The sequence below is a fragment of the Haplochromis burtoni genome, unplaced genomic scaffold (assembly GCF_018398535.1).
Source record: "Haplochromis burtoni strain Fernald_Lab_line unplaced genomic scaffold, NCSU_Asbu1 Contig_14, whole genome shotgun sequence".
Classification (NCBI taxonomy): domain Eukaryota; kingdom Metazoa; phylum Chordata; class Actinopteri; order Cichliformes; family Cichlidae; genus Haplochromis; species Haplochromis burtoni.
Window position 1 is genome coordinate 1763050 of NW_024582375.1, and position 13275 is coordinate 1776324.

A 13275-nucleotide genomic window follows, 5' to 3' on the forward strand; every position below is an offset into this window, starting at 1 on the left:
ACTATCAGGCTAAATTGTTGCGACCATGAAAAATCAACTTGTGATCCTGCTGCCTTTAAAATGACTGCTTTAAAGACAGGGACCAGGTCAACAACCACTCAGTCAGCTGTCGTCTTCTAAGAAACTTTACTGATCAAAAGCCAATAAGACATTGTCAGTCTCCTATCAGTCTGCTATTAGTTTGTTATTCAGTGGGGTTAAGTTGCCAATTACATGTGATTCACAACCAGTTAGCAACCAGTCGAGCAAAGTATTGCTAAGAGACATGTCACAGACGAGTTGTGCTCGTCAGTAAAAACTGGCTCAAATTTATTTCAACATGCTGGCTGCCTGCCTCCATTTATAAAATAGATGGCAATTATTTGCAAACCTTCACCATTTTGTCTTAAAGTGATTGCAGTCAGGTTTGAGTCAGAATTGAGTCAAAAATTAATTCACTGGGCAACCACTGATATTTTACTACATTGCAAGTGGCATCAAAGCTAACAATCAAACCAGCATTTGCATCCAAAGCTATTTGACAATGTGGTGTAGTGAACAGGGGTTGAACACTTAAATAAGTTTAAGGCTTAAAACAACTTTATAGCATTTGCGTGCTGTACTAAACTCCATTTGCACTGGTTCCTTTGCAGTCGTCAGCAGAACTCCGTAAAAGCTTTCCTGCAAACCTGCAAACACCATCTATCCTTCAGTGCAGCAAAGCCTACTCTGAACATTCAAATATTTGGAGAGATTAACCGCCAGGTGACTGGCATCTGCACAAGTGTTATCTAACAGAGATAAAGGAGTGGATTTCATAAAACCAGAGAGAGAGATGCAATAATCAAACTGTAACTTGTTTTTTTTAAAACTGTCTAAATCTAAACCCTTCTCGAGAAATGCACGAAGAAAAGTTTCCCCCCAACCCTCCCCACCGCCTTATCTAAAGATAAATGTTTGTCACTGCAAAGGAACGTTTAATCAACTCAAATGTGAATAAATGTTTTCAGTTTTGCCAAAAGCCAACTCCTACGCACACAAAATCTAGGGGGATTTTTTAGCCAGTGGAGAAAATCTAATTAGTGACAGTTAGCTGTAATATCCATCTGGCCCATCCCAGTGAGACTCTAGACTAGAGGTTTGGCTCTAATGGTGTGTGAGCTCTGATTGTACTAAACCCAGACACTTCTTTTAATTGTGGTCACTTTGTAAACAGTAATTCTCATGCCCCCTTCACTCCCTTCACAGACAAAGCTTTACTTTGTCGTCATGTTCACTGTACGTACAAGTGTTTCTTCGTGACTGTGTTTGATTGAGTGCATATCTATCTGTTGTGTTCTTCACGTACACGGAACATATGAACAGTTATGGTGCTGTGTTTTGCTTTGAGTTAATTTGTGTGTTTTCGCAACAGATGAAATAATCCAAAAAAGGAGGGGTCTGGAAACTCCATAAATTAAATTAAAATCATATAGCTAATATGAATGTTGCCTTAACAAACATTTGCAGACACATAGCGTCTTTAGCATTTATTAAATGCCACATATTTCGATGTTTAGTGATTGTAATATCCGATATGAATTTCGGTTCAGTTATTCAGCTATTGCAAGGCATCTGAATAGTACTGACTAGCTAGCTAATTTTTGCTAGCAGGAAACACGCTTAAAACAAAAGGTACTCACTGTCTCGTAAGTACCTGAAAAGCTAGTTCCTTAATGCGGTTAGTACAAAAGGATATCAATAAAGACAAAACGGCATCTACCTGTCGCTCAAAACTGAAAATGGCTTGTTTGTGTGTAGTTTTTATTAAGATGAGTTTGAGAGCAAGCAGATCTGTCATGAATGTGAAAATGTTTTTGGATTGTAAGCAGGTTATAATATAGGGGTCATTTTAACAAGCAGCGATTTTTGGTACTTAAATGGGGGCTAAATTTAAACTCAGAAGGCTCATATGCTTGGGAGGTAGCTGATGCATTTCACAAAAAACGAAGTAACTCATTGTTAATTTAAGAAAATGGACAACCCAAAAGCCCAGTAGGTCGGGTATATACCATATAAGCACTAAATCCCTGGACTGTCTCCACTATCCCTGACTATAAAGGAACATAAAACCACAGAAATTTAAGTTTGAACCTTTTGTTATTATAGGAGCACAAAATACAGGCGTAATAATCCCATAACTGTGAAGAAGATAGAGCATGAAAAGCAACTCTAATCTATTTCATGCTGAAATACCTTTTGCTACATAAAGACAACAGACAACAACAGATCTGTTTTTCTCTATATTGGCTCACATGAATTGGAGCATATTCTTGCTTGATTTATGTGCAGAGTGAATTTCATGCCCCTTTGGTTTTTGTTGAACCTGTCCAAAGGCTACTTCCTATATCAAAATGACATGCATGCCATTGAAGACACACACTTTACTCCCCTCATTTCTTTTTGCTATTAGGTGCTTTTTGTTTGACAGCTGCCATTTGGTGCCTCCTGTTACACTAAAACGTTAAAAAAAAAAGACTGTCTTACTATCAGGAATCAGCTCCCAGTGGAACTCTCAGTCCCGAGAGCTCGCCTTCATGTTATCAGCAGTAAACCACCATAACCCCGCTCTGTATTGTAGATAAAGCTCAGTGTTCTGTGGCAGAAAAGGACAGAGGGACGAGATGAAGGACAGGCAGCAGGGATATGCAGGAAAGCGATTAGGGTTAACAGGATTACTGTAACTGCATTCGGATGGCTACGGCTCTTTAAAATGCGTCTGAGAATGGGGAATTTCCTGTCAGGGAGTATTTTTGGGAACTCCCACATTCGGTAGCAGTCGAGTGCAATGGCCTTCTTCATAAAGAGAGGGGAAGAGGGCCTTTTTTTCTGCTGTTTCTTCTTTTGTCCCTATTATAGGGTTTTGTGTTTTGTGTGTGTATGTGTGCATCTAAGGAACGCATGTGCTGCCCTCTCTTTTAGCCTTTTGTGCCGTTGATCATAAACAATCCTCAGAGATTCCCACAGACTAAAGGCAGAGAGAGCAAAGCGTTTGCTGTGGGGTGGGGGTCAGTTTCTGACTGTGTGTGCGTGTGTGTGCATGTCTTTCAGAGCATTTTGCACATAGAGGGAACAGTATCTTGGTGCTGCTCAAGTGAAGCCAAATTATATTAAGTATCAAGGAAAATAATAATGAGATATTTACTATTTAAAAACACACCCTGCAAAGAGATTGCGGGACATAAAGTTAAGTGCATGAAGGGGACCTATTTCTTGTCTGTGGTATATACTCTTATGATGATGGATGTTCATAAACATGGTCAAAGTTTAAAATATTGAGCAGAAGTAACCTCTGTATGGCAGAAGCTCAGGGCTCACACTGCTTTATTCTTGGATCTGTAAGCTGTCAATGAGAACAGATATCTATAATATGATCGTCTCAGGCACACAGCTCTGGCTGCAAGCATAGCAGCTCCACCCACCTTCTGTTCAAATTATCTGTTTGCCGGGTAAGGCAAAGGGAAGTCAGCTTGAAGTGGAGGGAAAGCGAGCTGAGATGGCCTTAGGTGTCACAGCAAGCCTCAGTTTAAAACAAATGAGGATTATTATGAACTATGTCTTTGGTGGAGTCAAGAAAAACAAAATCTGAAGCTGCACACAGGTTAACAGATCCCCTTTATGTTATTAATCATCAAAGCTTAGTGACTGTTTAGAACTAGGCGTGTCTACATGTTGAAGTTAGAAATGAGTTCATATTAACGGTAATAAAAGGATTGATGCACTTGAATCAGCAGCAGGGATGCTGTAATAAATATCTGAAGTGTGGTAGAGATGTACTGCATGCAGCGGAGCAATTCTGATGCAATATTTATAACTCACAGATTTCTAACCTTTCTTTACAGATTGAGGAGAGAGCCGAGTTTCTAAACAAGTCAGCACAGAAAAGGTAAGCGTCATCTTTTTTAGTCATGTTGACCTCTACTAACAACGCTTTTTAAGCAATCCTGTTTTTGCTGAATATAAACAATACAATCGAGAGCTAGACCCGAGGGTCTGTAGTGTAGGACGTAAAGCCCAAACTGTGTGTAATGTGTATATCATTTTCAGGGCATTTAGATTTTTCATGCACTGTATGTTAATTTCTTGCTTTTGCCCAGCAGCACAATGAAGGCGTCTCATTGTCCTGTGGTGTCCAAGATAGACAACAGGCTGGAGCAGTACACCTCAGCTGCTCAGGTTAGCTCTGCATCAGCTTTGAAAACACTGATGGATGGATGGATGGATGATGGATGGATGGAGTTGTTTGTCATTTTCAACAAGTTTCACGCACGTCTCCTGTGCAATCCCAGCCCATTCTTCTTTGGCGAATCTCTCAAGCTCCTCCAGATTTGATGGTCTTCTGACACAGATTTTTTGAATGGGATTCAAGTCCGGGCCTTAAGCTGCCCAGTCAGTAATGTTCACTTTAGTCTTCTGGAGGAGTGATGTGTGTTTTGTGTTGTTGTTTCTTCAGTCCTTCCACCTTGATAAGATTCCCAGTTCCAGACACACTGAAGCATCCCCAAAGCATAATACTCCCACCACCGTGTTTTTAATGTGGGGATAGTGTTCTTTGGGTTGTGCACGTCTCTCGTCTTTCTCCAAACATAACCAGAATCTCTATAACCAAAGAGCTCCAGTTTCATCTCAGGTGACGGACTTCTAGTATACCTAATCATTCTCGAGGTTTTCCTTAGGATACTTCAGTCTGGTTTGAAGGTCTACAGGCTCACAGTTCATTCCCTGTGCGAGGTTCTAGTGATTGTCTTCTTTGACATCACAATTCCCAACTTGGTTAAGTCATTCTCTTGTGTCTCTAGTGTCTTGGCAGTTGTCCTGGGGTCTTTAGACACATTTCTCACTAGTTTTCTTTTCAGAGTCTTTGAAATCTTTCACTGCCTACCTCTGCCAGCCTTGCTCTGTGTGGCTCTGTTTGAATTTCTTGATGATACTTCTCACTCCAGTCCTCAACACTTGGAAACACTATGATAACTTTTTATATCCAGCATTTGCTTTGTGAGCATCAGCAATTGTTTTTCTCAAGATTTCTTTTGTTTTTGGCACGATGCTTTCTCAAGTGACAGCTCAAACCCTCACAAAGTTTTTATATTGTGTGTAAATTGGAAGATAACCCTCAGTTTTAACTTGACTAAATCTTACAAACCCTGAGCATCACAAAGTTAAAACACATCATTGCACAGCAATGGTTTGTGCTATGGCTCAATAATTTATCTGTACATAAATAGATATGTTGAAGCAATCAAAACATCATCATAGCTCCACCCACGTTGCACATGCCAGTCACTGATTGATCTGTGCATCTCTAGTGCAAATATCCAATATTTGTCAAAAAGCAACTATGCAGAAAAAGTAATATTTCATTCCGTAAGAGTTTTAATTTGCTTGACTAAAATGTGCCTGCACTGCCTATTTTTGGCTATCATTCTGGAAATATTATTATCATCAATCCAAAAGTGCCACTCCTGAGCACAACATTCTACTTTGACTCCCCAACTTAGCCAAAACATAACAAAGACGTTGCATTGAGTTGTTGGTATTTATGCTTTTTTCCTGAGCTTTTATCGTAGCTTAAAACCCAGATTTCTGTCTCCTCAGAGAGAGAACAAGGAGTCTCGATCCCCTCGCTCCGGAGCCGTGGATCTGCCCGTGGTCACCGACAGCATACGAAACATCAAGAGCATGTGGGAGAAAGGCAACGTGTTCAGCTCGCCTGGAAGCGGCGGGAGCACATTCAAGGTAAAAAAAAAAGAAAAAAGTAAAGGTGGTGCAGGATGTTAGAAAGTTGTTGAAACTTTCTGTGTGTGTGAGCGAGAGAAGGACAGACAGACAGGAAAGAGCCCAGTTCACTGGTCCTTCCTGCTCTGCCCCGCTGCCAGTGATGACCAGGCTTGGCTGACCTTTGACATTGTCCAAACAGGAAGCAGCTGTGATAAAGACAGGCGTAGCGGGCCGCATCAACGACTGGCTGAATAAAACCCCAGAGAGCAGCAAGACACCAGGAGGAAGGCCAGCGGTAGGTCAACGCTGTATGAGCAAAATCCAGAACCAGAGCACATGAAGGTAGTGGCCTGCATTAGGGTTAGGGTCATCTTTTAAATCTCATAAAGTTGTCATGGAAAACACAAGTAGTCATTCTTCTGCCAAAGTTTCTTTTGTTTTTCTTTTTTGTATTTTGTTTTTCTTGGCTCTTATTTTGAAGTGGGTGGTGCTTGGTTGGCAGAGAGTGATGCCACTGGCCTCTGTCAGAGACCCACCCCCGATGAGCCTGGTTCTGCCTGCTTTCATCCTGTTAAAAAGGAGTTTTTCCTTCCCACTGTCACCAAGTGCTTGCTCATAAGCGGTCTTTTGATAGCTGAGGTTTTCTCTCTGTTATTGCAGACTCTTGAGATGACTGTTATTATGACTTCACGTTATATAAATCAAATTGAACTGAATTGTACACCAGTCACGATTTAACAAGTTGACCCAGAATCCAATGACAGCTGGTGGGTTTTTCTTTAACTGTCAACCAAGGCCAAATCCCACTGTGGCCTCTACACCCTCCCATTTCGCTGGGAGTGTGAAGTGCTGTTGAAGGTTCTCTGAGGCCATCCTTGTGAAATAAAACAGGTGTATGGGCAGTTATCCGACATCGCTGCTGCTCCCACGTTAGACCAGTTGGCTTGGAACGGCTCTTAATGTGGCGGACCCTCCACATAACAGTGAGAGTGACTAGTAATAATGTGCAGCATTCCCTCTCCTGCTTCAGTCCCGCTGTCTTTTTATGCCTGTGTCATATTTACTGCTGCTTATGTTCTGTGTAGGACATGTTTTATGATCACTTTCAAACGATGCAGTGAAGCAGGTCAGTTGGACGCAGGCTGTATCCTCTCTCTGACTCCACCTGGTGGCCTCAAATAAAAATGAATTATGACGTGTGTGAGCTTGCTGCTCTCGCAGCTGTAATTTCCAGCTATAGTGCGTGTGGACAGTGTAGACGTGGCATCATTTTCAAGCATTTGATGCTAAACCCGTTGCAGTGTTTGCTTGCAGACAAAGATTGAGCTTTTTGTCCTGTCCTTCCCAAGTGTATAGAAACATTTAAAGCTGTGACTTTATCCAAATATCCATGCTGGAGCATTATGCTGTGTGCTAACATTGTTAAAACAGAGCAGGGGAAACTTTCACTGCACATAACTTTATGTCCAACGTGACAGCATTAAGACGTCTTTCTCGAGTTTTACTTGGATTGCCTCAGACTATTGATTATCATGTGAGCGCTTTTTCCTCCACACAAACCCCTCTCCGCTTGATCGCATCAGTCATTCTCTGCGCTCGTTCCATCCTGCCTACATCTCAGGTACACCGCCACTGCTGCCACACGATGAACATTTTCAATCAGAGCTCCAAATGCAGAGCATGCACTGATAATGCGCTTGCTTTCTGACTCTCCCCCTGACAGGACCTGAAGCCTGTTGACGTCACCAACAAGAGGAGTCTATGGGAAAACAAAGGCGCCTCTCCGGCCAAGGTAGATGTCATTAATATCAGCCCATTTACTTGCTTAACATGAAGTGAGATTTGTATAGGAAAAGATCCAGATTAGTGCTCCACGTACTGGAAGAAGTCCAGAATGGAGTTTTGACTCTGCCAAAACAGTTTGCGGTCTTGGACGGCTCTCCTTATATATATTTTTTGCTCCAGTTTCCTGTCGTTGTCAATCAAAGAGAACATTTTGTTAAAGAGATGAAGTGGAAATATTAGATTAATCTCATGATGTTTCGACCCTGTGTGGCATTACTGAGAGTAACAATCGCATTTATGTGTTTTTTTTGTTTTTAAAGAACTCTGATAGCTAGTTGACCTCACCGTTAAATCTGGAATAAGCCTGGAGAGGTAAAAGAGAAACCATTCTATGTCTTTTTTGTGTCTTTTTTTTTTTTCCAAAGCGCTTATGACTGAATGAGCCCACACTGCTTTGCACTGACTTTTTTGTATGTGTTTTGTTTTGTTTTTTTGGCTGTGGTTGGACATTTTTGAGTTTCAGTCCAAAGTTAGAGATTTGTGATCTAACGTGTACGTCACTTTTTGTGCCTCCTTGACTCGCAGTGTTTTTAGAGGCTTTTATTTTGACGAGCAGTACACTTTGAGCCACTTTCTGCAAAAAGAGAAAAGAAAAAAACTAGAAAGAAATAGAAATCTTTTCAAATGCTGTAAAATAACACACACAAAGTGGACTTAGTCAGTTTAAAGAAAGGTTACACTGTTGCCTCCATTAACATCCATAGGTTATTAAAGCCGACGCAACAAAATCCAGAAGATTACATCAAATTTACATTGTAAATTTACAAAAAAAACAAAAAGTGTGCCCGTTGTCCAACTGCAGGCTTTAAACTTTTCACAAATGGCTGCATCACATCACTGCTGCTCCTTCTGACGGCCACAAATCACCGCTCTCGAGCCAGCTCAGCTTCACTTTACTTTTTATTGCCCTAATGGAGGAACTGTTTACAGCATTCTTTACAGGAGAGATGCCTCACTGGGGTGTGCAGCGGCAGCTCGACCGCTGTGAATCACTGTTATCGCCTCTGATTTTCAAACACGTTTGACTAAAAGCTGATGGGAATGATCTGTTTTATCGAATGTCTGTGTGTAAATTTAAACTCTGCTTAGCAGAAGTGGGGAAAAAGGCTGGATATCCACCATAACCACTCATTTTTCTACAAACTCTCTTTTCCTTCTTATCTGGCAGCCTTGTGTTGCCACAGGCAGTAGCTACAGCGCAGGCCAGAGGCTGTGGTCTGCAAGTGAGTAGTGGGGCTGGAGGACACCAGGCGGTGGTCTGTGCTGATGTAAAAAAAAGGGCCCTGTACAGGAAAAGTGGTGGTTAGAGAGTTTTCATTAGGTAGTGTGCTATGCTGTGACGTCAGGGAAGACAGAAGAAGCGGGTGGGATAGGCGCAAGAATCCGTGGGCGAGGTGCAAGTGGAAGTCTTTCTGCATCTTCGCTGGCTCATTAACTTCTTGTCTTCGTGTTTTCCAGGTGGCAGGCAGAGGGGAGACCAAATCAGTTGCTAATGGTGAGTTTTTCCACGCACAGGCATGCGTGCGGCCGCTCTGAAGAGTTCAACTTCACTGGCTCATTCTGAGCTGGGCCACTTTGTCTGCTTTCTTCATTTGTGTAATTGAAAAGACTGGGGGATTTCCTCAATCCACAGGGGTACACACTTAATCCTTTAGTTGAGGTGGAAATGTGGAAATGAAGTTAGACAATCGACTAAAGGACAAGGACATCGATTATCTCATTGTGTACAGGCAGGAGCTTCTTGTAACAAGCGAGGAGCGACAGAAATTCACGTGTTCGCTTGACTCCCCCAGCAGCAAACTTTTCCACTTGTGTTTGTTTGGACACATGTCTAAGCACTTAAGCATTTTAATTTTTGTCGGGATTAGAGGCATGACCTCACCTGCGCTTTGACTTACACAACACCGTGTGTTCCAAAGCGCATAACTGGTCCTCCCACAGGCAGCCGTGCAGTATTTCGGTTTGCGGTTTGGCCTTTTGTTTGGCTGCTGCTTTAGGATGCCACTTACCCATACATTGTTTGCTATTTTAAAATCAGATCCGAGCACAGCCTCCTCCTCAGGCAGAAGAGAGCTTTTGGCCTTGAGAGATTCCACACATGTCAGCGTAATGCGGTGTTTGTTCAGAGCACACACACACGCGCACACATAACCAATTTCACCTTTATGAATGCTCTCAACAGCCTTCTTGACACCACTCAGACCTTTCAGCTTTTCCACTCTTGCACACGTCCACGTCTGTTGCTTAGATCCGGGCAGCGTTACAAGCAGCATTCCTGCCAAGCCGGTTTGTCACATTAATAACTGGTATGTTCGAGATTAGCACACCATAGCAGTCTGACTCAGAGGATGAGAAAGAATTTGTTTCTTCTTTTTTTTTTTTTCTTTTTTTTTTTATTTCTTACTAAGAGTTGGCTGTCACACCGTACAGACATCTGACACCAGATCAGAAGTAACCAAGGGTCTTGAATGGCATTAGGACCTCTGTTAATATTATTATGTGGCTTGTTTTAGATGTTGGATTGAACTATGAAACAGGGAACAAAAATAAGTACTTACTAAGTGCTTAAAAACAACAATGCTTTGAGCCAAACAGTAGTGTCAGTAAACCTGTTAGCATGATTGCTGGGCTGAGAGAAAAAAACATCTGCAATAATTTGGTGGTTAACTGGAGAAACTGAACGTTTTGACCTGATGATGGTGTTAAATGAAAAGTTGAATTGAAAATTAGTACGATAACAATCATGTTCCTAGAAATACAATACTATGCAAAAATCTCAAGCCACTCCTCATTTCTTTATAGTTTGATAGAAAAATGGAAAATAGGTGCAGTGTTTTATTGAAACATTGAAGTACAGCATATAAGGCAAAAACAGATTGTGTACAATCCTCATGAGTTTGAAAGTCACCATTATTCTTCAACACAATCTGTACTCTTAGTTTTTGTCATCTCTTAAGGAGTAATTCTCCAGGCTTGTTGAGGGGACATTCAAAGCTCTTCTCTGGATGTTTACTGCCTTTTGCATCGTTTTCTGTCAGGACAATCCCACATTGTGTCAGTAATGTTGAGATCTGGGCTCTGGGGAGGACAATCCATGACTGATAGTTTTCTGGTGCGTGTTTTTCTGTCCCGATATGTTTGTAATGGACTGAGAGTGTGTTTGGCATCATTGTCACAGTGAAAAAAGAAGCTGTTGCCAATCAGACACTTTCCTCGTTCTGTTGCATGATGGATGGTATTTTGCTGCATTCATAATTCCCTAAATTTTGACAAGACCCCAACACCACTGGCTGAAATGCATTCCCCAAATCATTACAGATGTGTGTGTACTCACTGCTGTTCATATATATTTTGATGACGACTTGAACCAAAAATATAATTTGTAATCATCGCTCCATAGGTTCACTTGCCACTGATTTTGACACCAGTTCTCATGTAATTTGAAGTACCTCTGTGTCATGACTTGACATGACTTCTTTCCACTGGGAGCATTTCTGATATTAGTGATCAGTAGATGGATTCAAAGAAAGGCCATCTTTCAGATCCTGCGTCAGGTCTTTGCTTGGATTGTTTCCTGTTTCTTAAGGGCACGACTTACTCTTTAAAATTGGTTCTTTGCTAAGCTGTCTGTTATTCCATTTAACTTAAATGATTCACAGGTCAGCGTTAGGTAGCTTAACAAACAAAAAAGTTAATTTCTCTGTTACAAGGGGTGGTCTTTTAAAAAATATAAAAGACCTTCGGGAAACTTGAAGAACTCTTGCTCAAAACCAACAATATTTCACCAAAGTCTTGCTCCTTGTAATCAAAATATAAAGACGAGTGGTGAGTCAAGACTTTTCCACAGTACCATATGGAAAATTAGCAAAGCTATTTTGACTCCTTGTTTTGAAGTCGAAACAAGTCCAATAAACTCAGACTTCTGTGGAGCCAAATTTAAACACCTCACTGCTTGGTTTAACACAGACCTGTGTGGGAATATGGACTTGGAGTCAGGCCACTGATGTACTCGTTTTTGTGTCTTTCGATAGGTATGGGACACTAATGTCTTGAAGGAGCCACTAAAGCTGGGGACCACGACAATCCAAGAATCTTCTTTGACTTTTCCTTAAGAACCAAATGCCACACCCCCAGGAGGGACCCCCAAGAGCACGCAGGGACAGGACAGACACTGTCCGAGCACTGTACCGAAACAGCATCAGCAAATTGTTATAGGCTTACCACGTATAGTGCCTTTGCACAATAATTTCTGCTTTCTAAAAAAAAAAAAGTATGATAACAACAAAATGCTGTGAAATTTGGACATTTAAAATCACTAATTACTTTATTAAATCCTGCCAGGAAGACAATAAAACTAATAGAATTAAGATTTATGTCTCGTACTCCGTGCTGAGTGGATGAGTTCAAAAGTTTCCACATTCCAAAGAGATGGGCGATATCACTTCTCTCCCTCAGAATATTTTCCATCTCTCTCTTTTTTTATTTATATTTAAAGCAAAAGCTTCACACAATGCTATATTATTCAACGTTCACCTGTTCAGGATAGAAATATAAGCACTTCTAGAGTTTAGCTGATTTCACTTTTATTGTCTTACCAATAGTGCAGCAATGGTCTGAGTAATATATGCTAGCACATGTGATGTTTTGACTATGACCTATCATACTGTATCGTATATAACATCTGTATACTTATAACAAAAGGTATTTTTTTGCTTTTTTATTCATTCACCAACAGGCAGTTGATTTTGAAGGTGATAGGAGTGTTGGATATTCAGAAGGCCATTTTGACATTTATTGTCCTTTCATGTCATTTGTTTTTTTTAATTTATGTTTTAATGTTTTTTGGGGGGTTTTCTGAGTTCTTTCTAGCTTTCGAACACTTTAAAACATCTTCTGACATTCCTCTTAAAAGCAGTTGCACGTGGTGCCTTTGCTGCCTTAAAGTTTTATGATGTAGGTCATGTTTTTTTTTTTATCTGCCTTTAACTTCTTTTTTGCCTCTATGCACACTCTTATGCTCAGCAATACTTTTCATATTGAGGGCATACAAAGTAAAATCAGGGTGCCTAAACATATAGCAAGGTCATAGTAACAAGGATATTTACCACTATCTAAAACTTCTGGCCTTATGATTGCAATGACAGCATTTAGGACAGCCGAGGTACAGTACTTTAAAGCCTCCTAGCAGCTCAGCATGATTTTGACTTGTGATTTTTCACGTTTTCGCGCGGCACAAGCTTATAAGAATATGAACTGTTTGTCAGGGCATTAAATTGATCGGTGTTACTGCTCAACAATCTGACAATCACATTCCATGGCTCCTGAAAAGAGCAGGGGAGCTGGACCAAAATATTTTTAAGCATGATAAAATGTGACGTTTTTGTATTTTTTTAATGTAATGGTTTCATAATGTTGTGTTTTGTTTTGTTTTCTACAGCCTTGTGTCCACTTTTTAAATTTCCATGTTTAACCAGACACTTGTTCCTTGTGTAGCGCTAAGCCTATGCAGAATACATTATCTGTAGTCTCTCTCCAAATGTCATACAAGCAGGCAGTTTCCAAGCGGAGGAATGTGTTGAACATTGTAACCTTGACTCAACAACAGCAATAAATACATTGAGGTATTCCACATTGTTGAGTTTCCTTTCACACCTTCACTTAATACACTCACCAGATGCTTCTCTATAGTAGTAC

General features: G+C 40.8%; 1 protein-coding gene across 5 annotated transcripts in view; it reads left to right on the top strand.

Moving 5' to 3' along the window:
• cald1a (caldesmon 1a) overlaps positions 1–13210 on the top strand; it is a 67251-nt gene extending 54041 nt beyond the window's left edge. For 4 of the 5 annotated variants that reach the window (XM_005915629.3, XM_014329498.2, XM_014329501.2 and 1 more), the window contains 7 exons: positions 3861–3904; positions 4119–4194; positions 5614–5754; positions 5936–6031; positions 7460–7528; positions 9040–9076; positions 11613–13210. In XM_005915629.3, coding sequence (XP_005915691.1) covers positions 3861–3904; positions 4119–4194; positions 5614–5754; positions 5936–6031; positions 7460–7528; positions 9040–9076; positions 11613–11626 — 477 coding nt within the window. In that variant the 3' untranslated portion in view covers positions 11627–13210. Of the gene's footprint in view, positions 1–3860; positions 3905–4118; positions 4195–5613; positions 5755–5935; positions 6032–7459; positions 7529–7841; positions 7894–9039; positions 9077–11612 lie in introns of all 5 variants that reach the window. The other variant, XR_001335756.2, reaches the window with a different exon arrangement.
• Positions 13211–13275: the final 65 nt, after the last annotated feature.